This window comes from Pieris brassicae, chromosome 4 (assembly GCF_905147105.1).
Source record: "Pieris brassicae chromosome 4, ilPieBrab1.1, whole genome shotgun sequence".
NCBI lineage: Eukaryota > Metazoa > Arthropoda > Insecta > Lepidoptera > Pieridae > Pieris > Pieris brassicae.
Genome location: NC_059668.1, coordinates 19,306,481 through 19,324,251, shown reverse-complemented (window position 1 = coordinate 19,324,251; position 17,771 = coordinate 19,306,481). Strand labels below are relative to the sequence as shown.

The 17,771-nt window shown below is 31.9% G+C and overlaps 1 protein-coding gene across 1 annotated transcript; it reads right to left on the bottom strand.

The window, feature by feature from the left end:
* Positions 1-25: 25 nt before the first annotated feature.
* Positions 26-17,504, bottom strand: LOC123708775 (abhydrolase domain-containing protein 2). The gene is made up of 7 exons (XM_045659652.1): positions 17,215-17,504; positions 16,594-16,766; positions 15,524-15,691; positions 9,929-10,112; positions 5,265-5,459; positions 4,059-4,213; positions 26-3,378 (listed from the first exon to the last, which is right to left on the bottom strand). Exons 1-7 carry the CDS (start codon positions 17,367-17,369, stop codon positions 3,116-3,118), a joined length of 1,293 nt encoding a protein of 430 aa, XP_045515608.1. The 5' UTR covers positions 17,370-17,504; the 3' UTR covers positions 26-3,115.
* Between the last annotated feature and the right edge of the window lie 267 nt (positions 17,505-17,771).

Sequence of the window (17,771 nt, the reverse complement as noted above, 5' to 3'; positions counted from 1 at the left end):
TATTGTCAAATAAGAAAACCAAACATATACTTTATTACATTTATTTGAATAAGTTAGAACATTCTTGAACAGTGCATCGTTACAAAAGGCAAATAATTTTAAACATACTAAACAAAGACACAGCCCTGCAGGTATTATTGTCACGTTGGTAACGCGCTCTTTGTGGATACTAAGTATAACTACGTAAAACGATAAACAGAGATTCAATTTACTATCGAAGTTCTTAAAAATATATTTTTTTTGAAGATTATCTAAAATCTTGTAAAAAAAACATTGGCTCATCGGCCTTCCTGTGCTGTTTTAAGTATCTAGTCTATTGCCAACAGATATCAAATTATGCTATTAACGTCTATGTATATAAAAAATTAGTCCATACAAAGGCCTTTAAACTAAGAATCTGGCGTTCTAGTTTTCATTCATTAATAATTTAAAAAAGCAATTTGTACTCACAACTAACACTGACCTAATACACACATTTACTATATAACAGTGAGTTTGTATAACTCGATACTATAAAAGATTATTGCGTGTTTTTCAAAAGCAACCATTCATGGCCACGTGTTGCCCAACATCGGACATTACTGACGTCCATTGGCGTGTAAATGTAAAAAAATATTAAAATACAATAACTTTTTTCTACACCATAAAGCTGATCATCCACCGCCAACTACACTAAGTTAGTTTATCTTACCTCGCATAGTTGAGCCAGTTTTTCATACATGTGCGTCGACCGCAAACTATGCCAGCTAAGCTACGCAAAACAATTAACTTAGTGGTAACTACGTGAGCTAAACTAAGCCTATTACTGCCTTGCCGCACTCCTCTGGCGCCTCGATACAGCATTTCGATAATTACTATCAATCATAGCGATGTCCTTGGAAATTATTGTAATTAACACATCAAACTATTCTCTAGATACATGATAGTACATCTTTAAATTTTCGTCCGTTCGTTAAACAGTGTTAAATTCGCTAATTGTTTTCCTGGATTGAATGTGTTTACTTATCCAGTATGTGATGCGTTTTTTCTTTATAAAATGAGTAATAATCAATCTTCTTTTTCTATGACGATTGAAATCCTCCTCAGAACTCTCGTCATAGCTCGTCTCTTCTTCCGGATAAGGTCCGGATAACTCAACGTTTCAGCACCTCAGCACAAACTGACCCATCACTAATGTAGTTTTAGCTTATTTTTTTGTAAACGGACAACTTTAGTTTAGCTTAGTTTAGTTCCCCGAGTTTAGTTTAGTTGGCGGTGGACGATCGGCTTAAGACAAATTTGGAAAACATTGAATTTTGAAAATACCCTCGAAAAATTTGTTTCTTACCATATTAATCAGAAACAAACGGAGATTTTTAGAAAACTTTTCCGAAAGTTACGTTAATCGAATACATTGCACTCAAATATTTGATGTTTAAATGTAAAGCCAATCAATAGAAGGCATCTCAACACGCGATATATAAAAATAATTAATTACCTTAGCTCAGCTAACAAGCTTCATACAATAATTTAAACAAGTTTTAAGACACTTTATAACCTGTTATTGTGCTTTATAACACTACCACTTATTAAAACAAAATATTAAGGCATTAGCTACTAAATATTTCAAATCGGATTTCTAATCCGCATAAACAGATAAAAGGCAGTAAAAATGTGTTTATAATAATAAATTAAGTTGATGAGAAACAAACAATATTGGTTCCAATGCTGTGTTAAAATCATTATTACTAGAAATAGTACAAAATGTTGTATTCTAAAATTTTAATTCATCGTATCAACTTGTCGTTTGCAATTAGCAGCTACCTTCATTCTTCAAAGAAGTCAGGATATACATTTTAAATTTCGAATACAATAATCGTTCGTATCAGTATTAAAGCATTTTTTTCGTTTATTTTATGTTATCACGTAGAGATATCGACTTATTTTTCAACTGAACAAAATATTTTGTTAAAAAATAACACGGTCTACAGTCCATTTATTCTAAATATATTGAAAAGGTAAACAAATATGGCGTACTTTTTAACCAGAGACATGAAGATGAAGTGAGGAAAGTCAGGTGGTGTAGAATTATTAACTTAATAATCAATGAAATGGTGAGAGATTCATATGGCCTCTTTCACCTTATGTAGTTGTCAAGTATAAATTATAATTTAAGCTTATGGTTAATTTATGTTATGTAAACAATAAAATATACATAAAATTACAATGAAAACAAAAAAAACAACATCGTTATTAATTCCAAAATGCATCATTAACAAGGTAGGTTCTGTATCCAAAATATACCTTATGATACATAAGTACGAACTAAATACTAAACATACAAGGAAACGGTTTAAATTATATTTGATGAACTATCACAGATCACAAACCAATCTCCACTCTGTAACTCTTTGATTACGCTCTCGCAATGTGTCAATGAGAATGTTGATATCAAAATGTAATTTTATTTTGATTCTGTATTCTTTCTTGGTCTTTGTGTATTATTGATTTAAAACGGTAATTTTTTTATTAAATCTATTACATTATTTAAGTTCATAAACGAGAAACGTGTGTTGTATGTGATAAAAACATGATTTTTCTTCACGCTAAGGTTTGTTTACACTTTAAATTATTCAGAATAAATGGACTATCTTTCCTAATTAACCGTACTTAAAAACATACGTCAACCATACAATTAATGCAATTTAATACGATTTAAACGATCAATATTGATACATTAAAAATTTGAGTTAAAACACAAACATTGGAAATACATTCAAGCAAAAACTGCCAGAGTCCACAACATATTGCAACCTATGTTTGCATATTAGGCTATTAAACCCATTTTAGGCCGGGATCTTTATTCAAAATATTTTCGTAATTTCCTACGAGAATCAAACATTTACGATTTGTAGCACCGCTCATTTTGGGTATACGTCCGGCCTTAGAGGTTAAATCTGCTCTGGTCATTATTCAATAATACACCTAAAGCAACACATCCATGCAAACTGAAAACCATAATCTCATTTGAAATTCGATAATTGCGTTCCATTTCACGTTTCAACACAAACTTCAAAATCCTACATATGTAAATTGGAACGTTAACATATAAATGCCAAATTACGACGGGAATGTATTATATTTGTGTTTTGTCAAACGGGTCCCTATATAATATTGCAGCTGATTTAATGAGATCAGGCTCTTCGTCTGACATGGAACAGTCAGTTTCAATGTGCTCTTTGGGTGAGCATTTGTTGTGTGCCATTAAAAGACCTCCCACGAGACCCACTACAGCTCGGTCTAGCCACGTCACGGGGTTGGCATAGAGTAAACCTCCTTCATAGAAACCTAGGTGACCTCCATGCGCTAATTCCAAGAACATTTTCTTATCATGCGAACCTGAAATATATTATCAAAAATTATCATTGATAAATCTTATCTTACAAGGCATATAATGATCAATGATCGATTTTTTGTCATGGAACTCTTAAATGATAAACCAGAAAAATATATTAAATTTATATTAAAAGTTAGAATATTTAGACATATAATTAATATAATTATGTAATTCAAATGGATGGATTAGTGATGCTACAACCTTTAAAGGCCTTTGCCCTCAGATGTGTTTCGTAATTATTTGTTTTTGCTAACACGCCGACGACTTTTTGGATCTAAGACACGCCACGCTCACGATGTTTACTTCACCATACGAGCGAGTATTAAATGTGCACATAGACCGACAGTCCATTGGTGCACAGCCGGAGTTAGATCTACGACTTCAGGTATTAGACTTATACGCTGAAGCCTACTAGGCCAACACAGTTCTATTACGGATGTGTACAAGCGAAAAAAAAATTGTCGAAAGTTATTACGACATTCGCGTGTTAGCCAACGATATTATGTATCGATACTATTAAATGAGAGATCGAAGTATAACTAAACTGAAAAAAATACTATTTCTGTAATATAGATTTCGTAATTACTTTATTATTACATGTCTATTTTTTTAAGCTAATTACAGAAGAACCACACACGTGACTATTATTACATAGATGAGTTAACAGGTTAATGATACTCACTAACGAATTCCCTGACGATGTGCAGCAGTGGTTCAGGGACTATGGGGTCATCGCGCGCGTTTATAAATATCATGGGCGTCTTCACGCGCTCAAGGTAGAAAGCTGACGAACTCCATTTGTACAACTCCGTCACGGATTTAAAGCCGTATAATCTCCTATAATTTCAAAATTCTATATATCAAAATATATTAATGGCAATACTAAACCAGTAGCGCTACGAAATGTGGAGGCTTTTTCTTTTATCATTTTCTTTTAAAGGCAAGTGAGTCCTTCTGTGTCGTACACATGCTGATTTTTGAGTCAAGATATACAAGTTTCCTCACGATGTTTTACGTTAAATTACGCAGAATAAAATAAAGCAGTCGTTGTTTAGTTAGTCTAAAGCGGGATCTGATATTTCCATGACTTAGAATTTTTAATAGGTAACTTAAAATGGTGATATTGTGTCATGTGACTCAAGGAAGGCCCATCGAGTACGTATTTTATGAACATAAAATATATTTTATACAACATATAGTCATAACTTTATATAAATAATTGATTTCCTGGATAAACGTGTCATTTGACATAGACAAGTGATGACACCAAATTTTTGTACTAAAAAATATCGTAATCACAAATATAAATCTCTACGTACAAGGATATTACGGCAGTCAAAAGAATTCGTCATAGATCAGCTGATAAAAACTTCGCGAACAAAGTATAAACTATCACTTATAAATAATATTAAATGATATCGTGCCTATACATTGTTGACAGGACAGGTTATAGCTTTTTCGAGAAGATATCTAGAAGTTTTAATTATATGTGTACTTCAGAACATTACTTAGGTCATTTAGAACGATATAGTTCCTATCTTTTTAGTTAAAAATAATTATCTATAACTAAAAATATAGTTTTTGGTGTTATAATCTCGATCTTACAAAGGCTATGAAGAATTTCGATACGGTGGTACATATAATGTGCTTTAAACGATTAAACCTAAATGATAAAAAAATAAAGCAGTCTAATTGCAACCGTTAAAGCTAACGTATATCTCTTTCTATCACAGCGTAAACACAATTTGACAGAAATAGACAAAAGAGTACTTTAGTTAGTTTCATAAGGTGAAATTTCAGTGGTACATATACTGTACTTGTACTCTCAATATATCAGTCGAATTGCACCGTTTGAACTGAATCTAAAAAATGTTATCAAAGAATTTACCTAGAATAAGCCTCATCGAGATCCGGTAATGTACCAGCCGAGACAATCATCTTCTCGTCCAAATTATACTTTATCTTCATGTCCTGGTTTAGCAGCATTCGCTTATGTCGCGTTATAATGTTTCTATAGTTGTCTGTCATGATGTAGAGGTAGAAACGGCGGAAATTCTGCCATTGGAGAAGATACACCATTGTGCTGGAAAAGATTTAATGATACCGTGAGACATGAGAAAGATAGTTATGATTTTACAATGGTCAATAAGTTTCATATAAATCAAAATTTATACTGTGATGTACCTATTATTACAGTTTTAATTACTAATTATTAGCAAATTTAAATTGATTTTAATCGAAATATTAAATTGTTTCGAAGCACACAGCCTCCATAATCACAGATTTACGAATATATATATATATATATATATATATATATATATATATATATGATATATATATATATATCAATCAATCAATGGCGCTACAACCTTTTTCGGTCTGGGCCTTAGATTCTGTATCTTTTTCATGATCATTTGTTAACCGAATAGGCAAGCAGGTGATCAGCCTTCTGACGCACGCCGTCGACTTTTTGGGTCTAAGGCAAGCCGGTTTCCTCACAAAGTTTTCCTTCTCCGTTCGAGATAATGTTAAATGTGCTCATAGAAAGAAAATCCATTGGTGCACAGCCGGGGTTCGAACCTACGACGACACTGCTCATATATATATATATATATATATATATATATATATATATATTAGGTAATAATCAGGAGGGTCAACGCATCAAAACACTCGCGGTAAACAATCATCGCACACTTGAAGCCAATATGAGCCCTTTAGTTTTTACCACACTCGTAAATTGTAATTTAACATTCTCGTTTTCGATAATGTCCAAGTGTCACTTAGATTTACGAACTCTTCAATAAATCAAGTTAGTTTTTGTTAATCCAGCATCGCAACCACACTACCCTAATGTTATCTCAGTTATAAGCTAGTTGTTACCCAGCTTCAAACAAAGTGCTTAATTTAACATATATCTGAAAATATCCATATAACAACATGCTCAAAATATGCATATATTTATTCAAAGTATATGAAGCGTTAACTAAGCTAGACTCAGCTTTCAATATGGCGGTAAAGAAAACTTATTTAACCGATAGAAGCACGAATTTATTGTATATTAACTTCTACAGAAATTTTAAAATAATTATATATAACTAAAAATATACAACCGCTAATTCAAAAGCAGTAAATCAGTCTAATCGGACCGTTATAAATAAATTAACTCAGTCTCTTTCCATCACAGAATAAATACATTTTGACTTAAAGACACAAGTACTTTAGCCAGTTTTTTATGAATAAGGCGGTAAATATAAGTTATGTATGTTAATCTAAGTTATCATGTCAAGTATTCTTGACACAATATAATTCGAGTAATTGAATATACCAAGTAACCTTACTTTACGTTATTGACCCGTTCTTATTGTAAATCCGTTAATTTATTTTAATGTAATTATCGTTACATCAGGAAGTTCTAAAATTGTAACAAAATTTTAGTCCAGCATACAGAAATTGGTAGTGAATTTAAAATATGCACTAATAAAAACAATGTTTGGATATTGAATTTCATTAACTCTTTTATTTTATTGCAGACACATTATTGCGAACTAATCGATCTTAAAGTAGCAATATGACCAGTGTTCTGTGGCAATTTGTGTGTTTTGTTGTTACCAACCATCGCCTATATCCGAACAATTTATTCAAGGCGTTTAATCTGGAGTTATACGTAGTGGTCCTTGACTGTAATTATTGAGAAGATGCAAAGTACTTCTTTATAAAGAATATGAAACTGACGCGAGCGTATGAATTGTCGTCAGTAGGTTATAGTAGATAACATTAAAACTAGTTAAAATATCTTGTTATAAATGACGATGTCTAGATATGGTATCTTAGCATTGATAAGGTTAGAAAATGAAATATGTAACCAAGGTATGTTTCTAAAGATGATTTTAGTTTCAAATTTTCCAGAAATGGCTGTATGCACTGAACCTAAAGCCTAGTATTGGCAAACTGTACTAGAAAATTCTAGAACGTTCTCAATCATTCTAAACTAATAGCTGGCTCTTATTACAGCCGCATCATTCAAAACGATTCAAGAATATAAAACAAAACTTCTACAATTCCAAAAGCGTGACACGAATTTCATACGTCTTTTCACATTTAAAAATTACTACAAATGGTTATCACAAGTCTCAAAGTGCGTGCTGATAGTGCTTATCTAGTGAGACGAGTATATTGCAAAATAAAATTGTAACTGACGTTTATATAAAGGTATTTGAGAAATTTTCATGATCATACATTAATTAATCATATTTTATTATGTCTAAGACCACGTGAATGTCAAGGCTATTAACTTCTCGTCTCCACGAGGCTCTCTCTTGCGGTGCCTGTCCAATTACTGAAGGTCGGCAGGTCCGAAATCTCTTCTTGTTCATTCTCCCATCCTCATACGGATGTTTGATACCAAGATATATTGCGCATGTAGGTTTGCGTTTACCGTCCGTGATTGGGTAGACTCGAAAGGAAGAAACCGTTCGAGCTAATTAAGTTTTGATTTAGACGAAAGTAGACTTTAAAGCTAGTGTTAGTGTACACTATGGCAGTGTTGGTAGGTTCTACTAGAAAATAAGAATACTATATATTCAAGCATTCAGGCTCGTTAAAAAAACGTTTCTCTCTATCCATAGATCATATTCAGTTAGTAAACGCAAAAACAGTTGAATTTTATCGAGTTCTCTAATAAAAATAGCTAAACGAAAATATAATACTTTCATATGCCAATATAAAGGAGTTCTCTATATCAATAAATAAATCAATGGCGCCGATTTCTCTATCTGTTTCAAGATCAATATCAATAGTTCTTTATATCAATAGTTCTAGAAAATCCTAAAGCAATGAATCATCGTATGACCTTATTGATTGGTGTGGGACTTGTTGGTTGAAAACATATCGTTCGTTATTTTAATAGTTGAAGGTTTATATCAAAAGTATTGCATGAATAATTTAATACAACTCCAGTAGTTGCATTGGATCGATATGTTTGAGCTGGGTGATCGATGACAGGAATTACGTCGTGGGGTAACGTAATAAATTCGATAAAGACAATATTCTTATTTGTGTAATTGATTGAAAACAGCTTTCTGACCTTAAATTGAAATTGCATACATAGTTTTATCACGACGATTTTTCTAATGTCTTATATGCGATTAGAAATTAATAACACTATACATGTAGTATATAGAAGTAGGTAGGTAAAATCATTTTTGTGTTTATAAAAACATAAAATGCTTCTTTTGTTAAATATATAACGAAAACAAATAAGCCTCTGAAATCAAGAGTCTACCATTAATGGAATAATTGATGGAAATTTCCCTGTATATAGAATATGTATGTATATAGAAGGTGCCTAAATATTCAAGGTAAACAAGATAGTATGTTATAGCGTTTTCAATATACATATTGGCGGCTTTAATTATAGTTTTATATCAATAAAGATATTGTGAAACAATTACGAAAGTATTTTGTTTAAAGATAAAAAGCGAAAAGATTATTTTACCAGTTCAATCCATGTATTTACATTGTGTTTTCCTAGATTAACATTAAATATGGATTTTTTCTGTTATAATTGTAAGCGAGTTTATAACCATACAATTCAAGAAAGTACTTTTTTAAGAGTGCATTACAATGACAAATGACATGGACGTTTTTTTACTTCATGACAAGCTATATGTAAGATTTTTATCTGATCCGGCAAGTGTCAAACGTTTCTTTTTAGAAGCCAAGGTATTAGAGAGCAACCATAACGATTAATTTTACTGGCCCAATAATTTTATTTTACCTGCCTTTAAAAAGCAACAACCCTGAGAATTAACAGAGATTTACTGACACAAATATGCAGTCAAGGTTTTGAAATGGCCAGATTTAAAACAGCTAATTGTATTGTCCTTACACTACAATCCTATAACATAGCTCTCACGACCTGCCCGAAGCATTCTCTTTGAAATAGTAATAATAATAATTTATAGTTACGTGAAAACAAAAAACAATCTGTGGCGCTACAAACTTTCCGGGCCCCAGATTTCTGAATCCGTTTCATGATCATTTGTCAATTTAATAGGCAAGTTGGTGATCAGCCTTCTGTGCCTGAATCACGCTATCGATTTTAAGGGTCTACGACAAGCCAGTTTCTTCACGATATTTTCTTATAGCGATCGAGCGAATGTTAAATGCGCACATAGAAAGTCCATTGGAGCATAGCATAGCAGAGCATAGCCGGGGATCACGCTTACGACCTCAGGGCTGAGAGTCGCACGCTGAAGCCACTAGAAACTGACGTGAAAACAAACCATCGCGACTGTTATTCTTACTTATTAGTAATTCATCAACCGGGAGTTAAGATATAAACAATATGGAAAAAACTTCAAGGATCACTTAACTTTAATACAAAAGTAACTATAATTTGTTTTCAAGATATCTTAACAGATAAAGTATTGTTTACGGAATAAATAGGTTCGTTTGTGTATTACCTGTTCAAGAACAAGAACTTCATATACTCGTATCGTACCTCGTAATAAATCGATTGAAAACGGTCGATTATCATATACTTACTCGATAGCGTTATATCCCTGGCAAATAGAGATGCCGCCAATAATATTTTTAGGCCTTTTCCTGTCCTCGCCCAAGTACTTCGTAATCAAATTGCCGCCAAGGCTGAATCCTACTAGAATCAGCTTTGTGTTGGGATATTTCTCCATGAGATTCTCTACCATGTAACTGAAGTCATCCGTGTGACCTAAAACAATGTTTGAAATATTGATTAATTACAAGTCTTTGGCCTTGTTGATAACGTCCGAGACATGTGTAACTAGTGCGATTTGCCTCAATTTCGTATCAAATGTGCTTAAGTTTAAAATGTGAATCGTTCAGCGGAAAAACAGAATAAAAATTGCATAGATTTTAATTGAAAGTAAATGTTCGTAAGGCCTAGTGATATATTAAGTAAAAATCACTCGTCCAGTCATCTAAATTATATAATAAATTCACGTTCGATGTACTAGTTTTTCGATGTACAAGTTTTCTATAAGTGTGTAGTACGCACGCAAATCAAGCGATATTATGTGTATATTCCTTCATCTTAACCGGACATTGTCGATGATGGACATAGCAAGACTGATATTAAAGTAACACACAGTTATTTAAAGTAACACAAGTTAACACACAGAAAATTATAATTGTTGGCATTTCAATTTAAGCACTGTAATAACCAGTTGCGCTACCTTTTAGGTCTGGGCCTCAGATTTCTATTTCGTGACCATTTGTTTTTTTATAGGCAAATAGCATTTATTCAGTGATAAATCTAATTGTTCTTGGGAGTTTGTTGTAAAAACGAATACAATTTCTATATAAGGAGTGGTTTATCTTCTGGAGCTTAGATGGCTGTTCGCTTAAATTAGTTCAATTTCGAGTATTATACTGGTGGTCTAAGGAATAAAAAAATCCTCCCAATGTTTTCCTTCACCGTAGGACGGGTATAGGGAAAGGTAACTCATTTAAAGAGCTCAGAGCAGTGAAAATCTTGTTAATAGAGTCTTTGATTTCTCAGGACACATTTGTTGTATTATTATTTATAAAACCGTTTGAACACTGCGTGACGAAATTAAAAAGCGCATTTTTGCAACGTGCAAATTCTATTTGCTTAAAACTAATTATGTCACATATGTTGCAATACGTGCAGAAATACGTTCATATATATTGCTGACTTGAAGGCAAGTGAAAGTATTAGGTATATCACTGGAATATGAAGCATAACATCCGACTATGTTTAATTGCAAGAAAGTTTCTCCCTTGTCTTAATTATAATTATGTAAAGTTTTTAATTAATTTTCTTTAAATGTATGATCGTTTGCGGTACGGTTCTATTAATTATATAGTTTTTACATTCATATATAAGCGTACCATTAATCTAGAGGGGCATGGCTAGACATTTTAGTCTTTTAACACATATTTATTTCTTATATAGACAATTAGACGAGCTTTCTTCGCCTTATACACTGATGTTTTGAATACACGACGATGTCCTCACTATGTTCCTTTAATTTATAAGCGTTAGATTGATAAGAAATCAAAAAATACATTGGGGCACAGTCAATGTTCGCACGACCGAGTATTACGTAAGCACTATATTTTTATTTATTTGGTGATTACTTCAACAAAAAGTAATTACACTTTACATATGTGTAAACACATATTAATTATCCACTCATTGTCTATGCCTGAAAACGAAATGCTCTTTCAAGAATTTATTCAAAAACTTCTTCTACGTTTATGAACTTTATATAGATATTTTTGAGCTAACTTTTGCTGACAAGACGAGGGTAAATATGAGGAGACGATAAATTGCAGTAAATCTACTTAAGTAATTATTGGTATAATTAATTAAAAATGCTTTATGATATGCAACATTCTTTTTTTGTTTTTCTGACGCGTATATAAAAAGTTTTGTTGGTATTCCGACACGAGAACAGACGACTTATAACTGGCCATGTGAAAAACATGGATTTTTAATATTAATGCCACAAACAATTAGCGACTGTAATTATAATATTATTGATATATGTATTTTCTCAATATAATAATTCCGATCGAAGCATTTATTTTAAACGATATTCATTTTTCTTATTATATCATTTATTTTAAAGTATTCTTAAATTTTCTAATTTTCCGCGCAATTTTTTTAATTTATCATAAGAACCTTCTCCTGAAAATTACAAACACAACAAAAAAAGAATTAGCGAAGTCGGTCCAGGCGTTCACGCGTGATATATATATTGACTCTTAAATAATTTTTTATATTCAGTTTAATCAAATAGATTTTGTCACAGTGACGAATATCAACTTATGAGACAGCTGATGGTTTTCATTCGGACAAAAAAACTTGAACTCCTGTAAAACTGCATGTTAAGAATTAGTTAATAAACATACAAGATTAATCGGAAGGCTCATTTGCTAAAGTTCTTTAAAAAGAGATCTGTCAAGCCTTACATTACGTAGGCATTTCTTTTAGGGCATTAACATTCTATAACACCAAACATAATAAAATATAGATTTGATTTCTTATCATATATATGTATTACTCAAATGGATACGTCACCAAGTAATATGTCATCAAAGTGATTGTAGCATTAATTTAAAATTGACTTGTGAGAAGCGCAGTAAAGTGGCTCGTGCGTAAAAACGTGAACAATAATGATCATTGCCAGGGTCAATCTAAATGGCCTTTTATTTTAGGTTAAGTTGACAATATAGATACTTTTTTTATCAATTAACGTAGGTGCGATAACACTTTGCGTAATAAAAGACATATCGATAACTTTTTTGTATTAGAGCAGTGTTGTCAGCGGTACCATGCGTCAAACATTCCTAAGGTCGTAGGTTCGTACCGGCTTAGGTACCAATGGACATCATACTGTGTGTGTGCGCTTAACACTCGCTCGTACGTCGAAGGAAAACAGGCAGGCCTTAAACCGAAAAAATTAAAATTCAACGTTGTGTGTGGAGTGATCGCCTGCTTATTCGTAAAACAAATAATTACAAAACAGAAATCTGAAGCCCAGATCTAAGATGTTGCAGCGCCACTGGTATTTTTTATAATCATTCGTCCACCGCTTTATATTACATCTTCTTTCAGTGCACATATTACTTGGAAACATTCTATAAACATAATGAATATCTATACAAATGAATCACATGGTATTTAACTCACTCGTGAGTAATTGGTATAAGTATAAACTATCGTAAACCACCTACGTAAAACTCCATATACTAATTATGTGTAAAACCATCGGCATACCTTAGACCCAAAAAATCGACATGTGTCAGCCACAGGCGGCTTATCACTTACTTGCCTTTCAGAAAAACAATTAATCACGAAACAGATACACAGATCTTAAATGTTGTAGCGTTACTGGTTTTTTAAAATTATATTACTTCATAGCATCCGAGGACACAATACAGATTGCAGACCGAGCATAATTTATGCAAATTACATGCAAATCCGTCTAGTAAGATAAAAAAATAGTTACAAACACAAGTAAAACAGTTATTCTAGTTAATATCAGCTAAAGCAGGTGTATATATAAGTAGTGGTACCTTTTTGTATATTATTATATATTTGTTTAATTTATTTATTAAATTACGTCACCTAATGTACTGAAGTAGCATATCAATAGGTATCTAAACAATAAAACTCGACAATCACGTAAAGAATTTGGGGTTGTTCAAGCAACGAGTTCGAAAGTTTCTACATTAATGAAAAAACGTGCCATAAAACGTAAATATACTACAAAAGGTAAAGGTTAAACTACTGAAACGCAGCACTAAAGCAATAGATTGCATGAGCCACTTCCAGCTTTGTTTAAACTGTGTATGCTGAAATGTATTTTAGATCCCGTAGCCCAGTTGTGTCATTGGAGGTCACGAACTGTCCCCCCCCCCCCCCCCCCCCAGCAGTCACCAATTCCGCGCATGATTCCGCTACTTAACCGTTTACTCAGTTCCGCACCAGAGCTGGATATATTTGCGACAAGTTTGGGTTTGAGAGCCGAATATAAGATATATTTATTGATAATAAAATTTGTTATTAGTCAGGTAGTGTAAGTTAATATATTGTAATTCTTGCTTGTTATCATGCCATAAATAAATATAAATAATGAAAGTGTTGTTTTGTCGAGTTAATTTAAGGTTGATATATTCATTTGAAGTGTTCTTTGTGTTTTCGGTTCTAGAAAAAATAGACTGGCATAGAACTCAAGGGTGTCAAAGAAATTAAAATTGATTAAACTTAAAAGCTACAGAACAAAAGACTTGATATTATTTTTATTTACGCTAGTACACGTTTAAAACTAACTGGTGCCTATCTATCAGTAACGTGTAAAGTACTTAAAATTAAATAAATTCAAAATAACCAATTATAAGATTGTTATATATAAATATATTTGTGTGTGTGATACAACATAATAATAACCGAATACAAATTAAATTGCTACCAAAGTGTGACGAAGTAGTCTCTTCGAAAAATGTTCCGTATATTTAGAACGAGCATTTTTTTACAAGAAGGTTATCTAGATGTGAGCATTCAGGCCATAAAGATAATTTATACATATATGTATTAAGGATTTTGTTTTTTTTGGAAACAATTAATTATTCTTGCGTTCGTTAATGTTATTAAAAATAAACCTTTATTTATGAAAGCACTTCACTAAAATTCAAGTTATATATAATAACATTTGTATGTGAATAATAATACTCGAAACTTTTCGATGATGAAACAGGAGTGACGAAAAGTTTAAATGTAATGGCCCTAACATTGAGCAGCAAATAAAAATTGCATGAAGATCAATACCTAATTCCATACAAAAAAATCTTAGATCATATTACTCGAGTTGACTCATACCGGTATCATAGAGGCGCATGACATCATTTTCAATTAGGTAATCGAACAGCAGATTGAGTTCAAAATCAATCTTATAATTTCAATTTGGTACCATGCCTTCGTGAACGTAGCGCTTAAAATAATTCATTCAATCATTATAAAATAGTAAAAAAAGAATTCCATATGTTGAATTTATACTGAGGCATGAACACAACTCAGTTGTAGCGATAAATTATTTAAAACTATCTAGTGTATAACCACCGACTATGTGCGAAGGCATCGCTGCATGCCTTAGACCAAAAAAAAGTTATTTTCAAGTAAAGTTACAAGAAAAAACAAATCTTTACGAAACAGACGCAGATATCTGAGGCCTAAACATTAATGGTTGTAGCGCTACTAAGTTTTTTATAACCAATCAGCCTGCGCATTGATCACATTCTGTTTCAGACTCACTTGAAAACAGTCCACAAACAAATGAATGAAAATATATATATAGAAATGAAACATAGCTAATTATAATAAACAATAGAATGAATCACTTTTTGAAATAATTCGTAAGTACTTAAAATAAGTATGAAGTCTCGCTAACCACCTATAGAATAGACATATATCTGTGTGTTACATTTATGTTTCATTGTACTTTATATTTATATACCTTTGGTAAGTGGGTGATCAGCCTGTACTTGACAGCCGTCACCGATTTTTATAGTCTAAGACGTCTTTCTTACGGTTTTTTCCATCCACAAACGGAAAAATAAGTATAGATCACTCACCATACGAGAAGATCCTTGCTCCTGTAACAGGAACGCTGTTGAGGGCACCAATGTGATTCAGTACAGCACATCTGTAGCCGTGTCGCTGAGAGTAGTGTACATATGTACGAATGTACACACTCTCCGAGGTGTTGCCGATACCGGGACATATGGCTACCGTTACGTCGTCTAAGGAACAAAATATCGGACCATGTTATCTTTTCTAATTTAATAAACACCTTCAACTCTTATCATGGTTAAAGGCGATGTTGAAGTTTCAATGTTACGATAAAAACACGTTCGTTCCTTAACCACCTTAAAATACTGTATGTTGTAATGTATTAATAGAATTTATTTATTAAAGTGTAGATGATCATGTTTATAAAATGTTTATTCTTGATATTCTCAATTTACAGTGCTTTTTGCTTTCCATATACACCATTTCAATAAGCGATAAGACCACGGAAGGGAAAGGGACTGAACCTTGACCAGCAAAAGAGAGGCTTCTAAAATTTAATGCAAATAAATAGAACCATAGTGTATGTGCATCCATTCTGTATAGTATTTCATAACATATAAAAAACTAAGAGTTACATATGGTGAGGAATAAGTGGTCAGTGTTGTTTATGGTAATAAAAATTAAAGCAAAGCTTCGAGTTTTACATTTGACGAAGTATCAAAATTGACCGTGACCACGCACGCTGAAAAGTACGCAAAACGTCGAAAAAAAAATATAAAATTTAGAATTATGTAATTAATTATAAGTTTTTAATAATAATACATAGCATTAATCCGTTCAAAAAGTGTTTTTCTTAATGTGTAACAGCTATGTTAATAAAAGACCATTCAATAACAAAATTCAAGAAATTCTTGTATACTTGCAACCACTTTATTATATTGTGTAAGTGAATCTTTTTCATGTAATATTCAATAAAATTACAAGAAATTGTTTGCAAAAGATTTTATGTGGGAAAGATTCTAATAATAATTTGTTTGCAGTTATGTGAAACTGTGAATAAATAAATAATAAAAGCAATTATATTTAAAAGATGCGATAAAAACTCTTAGTTAAACTATTAAAGTATAACAACCTTCATGTTCTGCACCAACAGGTTCATACAAGTCATAGGTAAGAGTGGAGCGGTCAGGTAGAACTAGCAATATTCTTGCACCTATCGGCCAAGGGCAGCGGACTCTTCCAATTAGACTGTGCAGAATTGTCTGGACATGTCCACTGAATCCCCATAATCTTGTTGGTATATATCTGCAACAAATTATAAGGGAGATTATCTATCTAGATATGTTAAGCAAAATGAGTGCTGAATATTAAATTATTTTTCAAAAAAAAATTAGTGAAACTTATAAATTAAAAAGAGCAATATTAACATCCAAAAGCAAGTATACTGTGTAACAAGTAATACTCTGAAGAAAATAACATAATAGTATGATAATTCACTAAGGTTATATTAAGAAAGTTCAAATAATAATAAAAAATACATAGGAACTATAACAGGATTTGATGTTTTTCCTAAGTGCTATTTAATAATAGTACTTGTTAAAGATTTTTTAATACAAATCTCATATAATATATCAATTAGGTAGTTTTATGAGTTACAAAAAATTAAATATATTGTGACTTATGAAAATTATAAGAACATAAGTATTTTGATCTAAAATATATGTACCTGCAATTTATAAAATGTAAAACTTACGGTTCACTCAAAAATGGAGCTATGAAGAGAATATTTTCGATGAAATTTTTATCTCGTCCATAAATGAGAGGCTTGTGTGGTTGACTATTCACGTTCAAGATTCGGAAAAGTATACATAATATCACTGCAATAACGGCCAATAGTACTGTCGACATTTTTGGTACACTCGTACGGATTAAAGTTTCTACATAATAAAGAAAAACTTTATTTAATGTCGTGAAATTTGTTTAGAAATAAATAAGTAATAGGCGAGAGAGTATACAAAACACTCTGCCTTTCACAAGAATCGTTTAACCGCTACTGTCAAAAGTAAAACTCAAATATGATATGTCAAACTGTTCTGTCAAACAATTTTCAACGAGTTCTAGAAAATGTAGAAAATAATAAAAGTTTTCGTTTAGAAATTTATGTAGTTATTTTATATAATTTATAACTCACTTTCCACATAATATGGGCGAACAACCTTTAACAAATCAGAAACGGTAGGCATGCGGCAGAAATTATTTTGTTTTTCATGTCGGATTTTAAAATAACACGTAGATCTGATTTTAAAATTC